Source organism: Myotis yumanensis, unplaced genomic scaffold (genome assembly GCF_028538775.1).
Source record: "Myotis yumanensis isolate MYYU_CA2020_CCGP unplaced genomic scaffold, mMyoYum1.0.hap1 SCAF_7, whole genome shotgun sequence".
Taxonomy (NCBI): domain Eukaryota; kingdom Metazoa; phylum Chordata; class Mammalia; order Chiroptera; family Vespertilionidae; genus Myotis; species Myotis yumanensis.
Genome location: NW_027223758.1, coordinates 48779562 through 48786174, shown reverse-complemented (window position 1 = coordinate 48786174; position 6613 = coordinate 48779562). Strand labels below are relative to the sequence as shown.

Below are 6613 nucleotides of genomic sequence, written 5' to 3'. Positions count from 1 at the left end.
GTTTTTTAAAAAATAGAAACACTGTTTTATAAATATAGACTTAAACTCAGTAAGAGACCATGAATGCTTTAAAGTATAGTTATATAGGTATATTCTAAAAGCCAAAACCTTAAAAACTATCATAACTCCATAAAATGTTCCAAATATTTTTCCCAGCTTTTGGCTGAGATATGAGCAGTATTTGTCCTCAAAATAATTAATACGGAGTAGTAAACTACATATATTGGATTTCTTCAGTGTCCTAGCAATTATACCAAATTTTGTATATTTTCAACGTATTTTACTATCAAAATAATTTGATGTAGTGGATATGATATCCATGTTATAGAAGCAGAAGTTAAGGTTAACTGTTCAAAATCACACATCTTGTAAGAAATAAACTATGTATGTTGGGCTCTCAAATCTATACCGCCTTTATCTCCTGTTTACTAGAGAAAATGTGGTACAGTTATGAGACTACTAGAATAACCTTTATTTTTAATTTTTTTAAAAAATTATAGTTAGTTTTTATTCAATGCGTGTGAGGGTGTGAGGGTATTGATAACATTAACAGGGGTTTTATGTTGGTATTGAAAATAGAAAGTCACTGATTACCATAGGAAAGAGGATTTATATTAGCTAAATGTAAATGGAATATAATTTTGAATTTTTTGCTAAGTCCTGTTAAAACCCCATTTATTTAATATAACTTCCTTTGTTAAAACCCTAAGCTTTTAAACAGATGTCCTATAAAATGGTAAGGAATATAAAATTTTTAAAATACAAACCACCAAAGATAAACAGGGTATATGGGATGATAAAATACATTTGTTAAAATTACTAGTTGTAAAAATGAAGTCTATGTTGTTTATATTGTAATAGTGAAAATCAGAAGCTAGAAAAATCATTATAAAATTTCAGTGTTGACAGACTATGTGAATTTTGTAGATTTAAATATTAAATGTAAATTTTGTAGGTTTAATAGTGAAACATAAACCAAGTCCTAGGTAAGAACCCAAGTCTACTTCTAATTGAGAATAAGTTCTATGACAAGATGTTCACAATAATTATAAAATGTTCTAATACAAAAGTAGATTTATTTAATTAAGTGTTTATAATGTCATAGGGATACCTCTCGTGAAAATAAAATTGAGTATCAGACTTCCCCTATTCTCCTTCAAATATGGCAACATCTTTGTGTGCGGGCCCAGAGCTGTAGTGTAACTGAGTAGATGGAAATGAGCTATAGGATACAGAAGACATGGGCTTGAGTCAGACCACAATGGTCTACCCATCTGTAACTGGGTAAGTTTCAAAATAGGTGTGGACCTTTGTCTATCTTCATGATATCAATGGCAGCTTCATCCATGACTCCCACCAAGTATGGTACACGGCACACAGAAAGAAATAAGGGTGGATTTTTTTTTTAATTTATTGGGAAGTGGTATTGTTATGTGATCAGGTCACCTGACTATACAGGTTTATCATACCTATGGCCAGTGTGAAAAGTACACAGAGGGCTAACCTGGTCTCCAGGCAAACTCTTAATAAGAAGTTGTGTTCCTAAGCCTTGCCATATAAACAAAATTTTGTGTGTCTTTCTAGTAGAATATTAAAAGCCTACAGTGAGCTTTATGTTTATATTTGACGTACATAGATGAAGACAATTTCCAGAAACATCTCTGGGCCAGCTCAACTCAGCATCACATGATCCAGTGGGAACACAGTGACCTGGAAACTGATTCTCCATTGTATAATTATATATGTCTATACACACACAAACACAGTGACAAACACATTCTGTTTTTAAAGCAATATAAGAATATGCTTAAAATCATTTACATAGTTTATAAATGTGACATGCCATATGAAATAGGACACTGAGCAGAAAAAGATGATTAAAATAATTGAATGTGATAGAATCATGGTACTTTACAAAAAATAGGATAGAAAATGAGATCCAATAATAACAATAAAGTTGATTTTTGAGACACGAATATAAATCATGAGACATACAGATAGGAAAAACTCAATATGTAATTAACCATAACTTCACCAAAGTGCTTAGGCTATCTGGAAAGAGGAAAATCTTTGCATAGAAGAATGACGTTATTTGACAGTCAGGATCTACAAATGGTAAGGCTGGGAAGGTTGCGGTTCCATAGGGCAGACAACAGCCAGGGTGGCAATCACAAAATGAACAGTATGTAAGCCTTTCTATTCCACTTCTAAACTTCACAGGATGACAGTCTCATTGCCTCAGTCATCATCTAAAATAAGAGAAAGAAAAATGATCATCAGTGCCCTTACATAGCCAAGATATTAGTAGTAACGTAGGCGGAGGTATCATTTCTTCCCTTTATGGCCTTTTTGAGTCAAGGTAAAACTGAATTTTGCTGTAGCTTTAGCATATATGTGCTCATGGGAACAACTATTATCCCCATCTAGACAATATTTCCTGACTGGTAATCTTACACAGATAACCTAAGGGATATTGCTGAATATATTAATTCATAATTATATAGTTTGTAGATAAATCTCACTTTGGATTTTTTCTCTCACTAAAATCACCTGTCAGAACAAAATATGATCTTACCAGTACCTACAAACAGGCTAGTGGAACTGATTTTTCTATCTTGAATACAAGGAGTACAGCTAGGAGGCCTTGGGCGGGGGCCCTGGCCGGCTGCAGTGGGCTCGGCCGCATTGCTGGAAGAATGCTATGTGCATGGTCATTGGTGTCAGAACCGGCAGGGCTTGGCTCCCACTTTGGACATCTCTGTGTGGGCACCTCAACGATGGTTATATTTAACTTAGATGACATTGTGCAGACTTTCAGCTATCTCTCTGTTTAAAACTTGTGCTGCAAGGTGAGAGATCAGAACAAGGAAGGCCGAGATTTAGGGAGGACCCTGCTGTGACCTCCGTGTGTTCCTAAAAACTCACATGAGAATCCGGGGCCCAATGTGATAGTGTTAGAAGGTGTGACCTCTGGGAGGTGATTAGGTCCCACGGGTGGAGCCCCCATGATTAAGATTAGTGCCCTCATAAGAGACCCCACAGTGTTCCCTAGTCCCTTCCACCATGAAAGGACGCATAGAGAAGTCTGCCTTTGAAAGAGGGCCTCACCTGGTCATGCTGGCACCCTGACCTCAGACATCCAGCCCCCAGAACTGTGACAAATAAATGGTTTTTGTTGTTGTTTATAAGCTACCCAGTCTGTGGTAATAGAAGTGGGACTGACTGTATTTTCAAGAATGAAAGCCGAAGGAAAATGAAATGGGATATAATTCCTGCTAGCTGCTACCCTTCCCACTGCAGAATAAAAACAAGTAAAGTCAAGGAAAAGGAAAAATGATGCATTTTTAATGATACTGTTTTATCATTTTCACTTTTTTCTTTACTGATCTTTAAAGACAAATCTATTCATATTGCCACTAGATTTTTTAACACTCCAAGTAAACAGCATGTTTTGATACAAGAAATGGTAAAATGTTTTCAGTTTTTCTGATGTTAAGGTTATATAAAACTGGAAAAGGGCTCAGTAGTAACACAAGTGATTCTGGAAGGCTGAGTTTATAAACATTAACAACGAGATCCTATGTTCTGATAGGACATCCACAAGCTTGTTTCCTCTGGTTCGAACTGGAAGATTTCTCTAGTGTTCTCTCTCTCTCTCTCTCTCTCCCTCCCTCCCTCCCTCCCTCCCTCCCTCCTTGCCTCCCTCCCTCTCTTTCTCCCTCTCCCTCCCTGAAAACAGCTTCTGTAGGCTCAGTTATGACAAAGTAATTTCCTTACAGATAGGAAGCTTGTCTTCTGAAGAAATGAAAAGACCTGAACAGATTCCCACCCATAATAAAAAGCTGTCAGAATGTCTAACTACAATAATGTAGTTAAGGACAGAAATAAAACATCTTTATCTTGTCCAGCATAGGCTATAAGTGTCAGGAATATTTTCTTGCTTCATTATTCTGAATATAAACACTATATTTCTCTTTACAGAAGAAGAAGCATGTTAAGTAAAAAACATCACTTTTCAAAAAAAAATGTTGTGATGAACGTTTTACTAGTCCTGCAATGAATGTTTTGCTTCTCTTGAATTATGTAACTGCTTTCAGGGGATTTGAAAAATAATTATTTCAGTAAAAGGGCATAGAGCTCCTGCACTTGCATAATTTCCCATAAGCAAAATTAAGTCAGAATTATAGAAGTATATCACCACCAGTCCAGGTGGCTTTGAGGCGATGCCTGGAAGAAATCAGAAAGCAGTGAGTCAACAAGAATCAGGTGAGCCTCCAGCTCTATGTGTCCTCAGCAATCTCCCTTCCATGATCACTTGGAGTAGTACATAAACTGTGCATGGCATGGACAAGATTTAACAATGAAAAGCAGTGAAATGTTTTGGCAATAACAGAAGCACAAAGTAAGGAAACAGAGGGGAAGAAATACACTATATTAAATTTAAAAGAGGTTGAAAACTATGGATGTAGTTGGGGTGTGGCCTTCCATTAAGCTAAGGGATTCATGGAGGAAAACAAGATTGGCAGTGAGACAAGGGTGATCTGAGTGAGTGGTCTGCATTTATCAAATTATTTGCATATGAAAACTTCCCCATTTCCAAACCAAGATCCTGGGAAGGGATTTTTTGAATCTTTTTGGAGCTCTTTAGATGTCTTGGTTAAACTATAGTTTTTAGCCATGATATTCTATGCATTATTATCAAAAATGTAAACCATAAAGTAGCCCCAAATAGCCCACTATTGTTTATGCAGCATCCTGACATTTCCTGTGGGTTTTTTTCTTTGTTGAGCATTCAAAATGCAATTTTAATAACATTTTCATCTATTTTTACTCCTCTGCCCACCCCCACACACACTGAATCACACCCAAGCATCATGACCACGTTCGTCTGTCTAATCTGTTTCCAGCAGAATATAGCATCTGCAACAGAATAGGTGCCAATTACAAATTTGTTTATTTCATGAATGCCATATGATAGAAGTAGGTTAATGCCTTAATAGCAGTGGAAATAAAGGTATCTTTTTATGAGACTACTAGAGGCCTGATGCATGAAATTCATGCAAGAGTAGGTTTTTGCAGCTGCAGCAGCTGCCCCGATCCCTTCCTCGCAGCTGGGGCAGCTGCCTCAATCCCACGGCTGCAGCCCCGGCTTTGTCCAGAAGGTCATCTGGAAGGACGTCCAGATGGCCGTTCAGTCGATTTGCATATTATGCTTTTATTATAATAGATTGATGACACAAATTTTTAGCTTCCTCACCTTTCAACTCAGAGTTTCTATTTTATTAGGCATGTCTCTTAAATTATCAATATTTTCATTTTCTTCAGATAGATACCCAGAAGTGGAATTGTTGGGTCATTTAGTGGTTCCATTTTTAATTTTTTGAGGAATCTCCATACTGTTGGCCACAATGACTGTACTAATTAGCAATCCCACAGATAGTGCACAAGGCTTCCCATTTTCTCCAAATCCTTGCCAACACTTGTTATTTGTTATCATTTGGTAACTTTTTTTTCTTATTAGATGTCAGTGTAATGTCTAAAACACTATTATATCACATTTGGTTTATATTTTTTATTCAGCCAGACTATTGAAAGGATCAGATATGTAATTACAGCACCATACATTCAATTTTACTAGATTAATGATGCTCTATATAGGCAGAAATTTGGAAAATGTAATTTATTGTGCTGAAACAATAATTCATTTAATGGTATGGGTGACCCATAAAATCTAATGCAATTTTAGAGGTGTCTAATATAGTCCCAAAGAATAGCTAAGAGAAAGTGGGTCACTGTGTAAGCAAACATCTACATCCCTAAGAAGAGTGGTGATAATGATTCAGAAATAGAGACCAAAGAACCACAACAGAATAATGCAACTTTGCAAATTGTTTCATGCATATAAAAGAAAGCAACTGTCTGTGAGTGGTGATGCATTTTATTTGAAAAACTGTATACTAGCTCTTTAAAAGTGTTCATGATTACAGTGGGGAGTAGGAGAACATTTCATTTACACATTTCTTAAATGCTTTCAAACATATTTTCTCTTTTGATTACATTATAATTCTGTGATATAAAATATAGATATGACTCTAAACCACACACACATACAGCTAACCTGGGTAACTGGATTTTCCATGTTACATATGAGTCTTCTCATTCAAAACAGTTACTTCATTTACTCGAATGCATATCTACACTAATAAAAGAGAAACATGGTAATTGGCGTACGACCGCTACCCTTCCCATTGGCTAATCAGCGTATCCTTATGCAAATTAACTGTCAGCCAAGATGGCGGCCGGCTTTAGGCTTGGGGCGGTGAGGAGCCAGCCAGCGATCAGCTGCGGCGGGAGCTGGAGGTGCCCCGGCCCAGGCCTAAAGCCTCAAGCAGAGGCTTTAGGCTTGGGCCGGGGAGGAGCCAGCCAGCAGCGATCTTCGGAGGCGGCGAGATGCCCAGGCCTAAAACCTCGGCCTGAGGCTTTAGGCCTGTGTCAGGGAGGAGCCAGCCAGGGATCGTTGATGGCTGCTGTGGCGGGGACCTGGGGGTGCCCCGGCCCAGGCCTAATGCCTGGGCCAGAGGCTTTAGGCCTGGGCCGGGGAGGAGCCAGCCAG

The 6613-nt window shown here is 37.8% G+C and overlaps 1 protein-coding gene across 5 annotated transcripts in view; it reads right to left on the bottom strand.

Annotated features, from left to right (window-relative positions):
* Window positions 1–1056: 1056 nt before the first annotated feature.
* The window catches only part of CCDC102B (coiled-coil domain containing 102B), a 148234-nt gene continuing 142677 nt past the window's right edge, over window positions 1057–6613 (bottom strand). For all 5 annotated transcript variants that reach the window (XM_070421544.1, XM_070421545.1, XM_070421543.1 and 2 more), the window contains one exon: window positions 1057–2249. In XM_070421544.1, coding sequence (XP_070277645.1) covers window positions 2246–2249 — 4 coding nt within the window. In that variant the 3' untranslated portion in view covers window positions 1057–2245. The remainder of the gene's footprint in view (window positions 2250–6613) is intronic.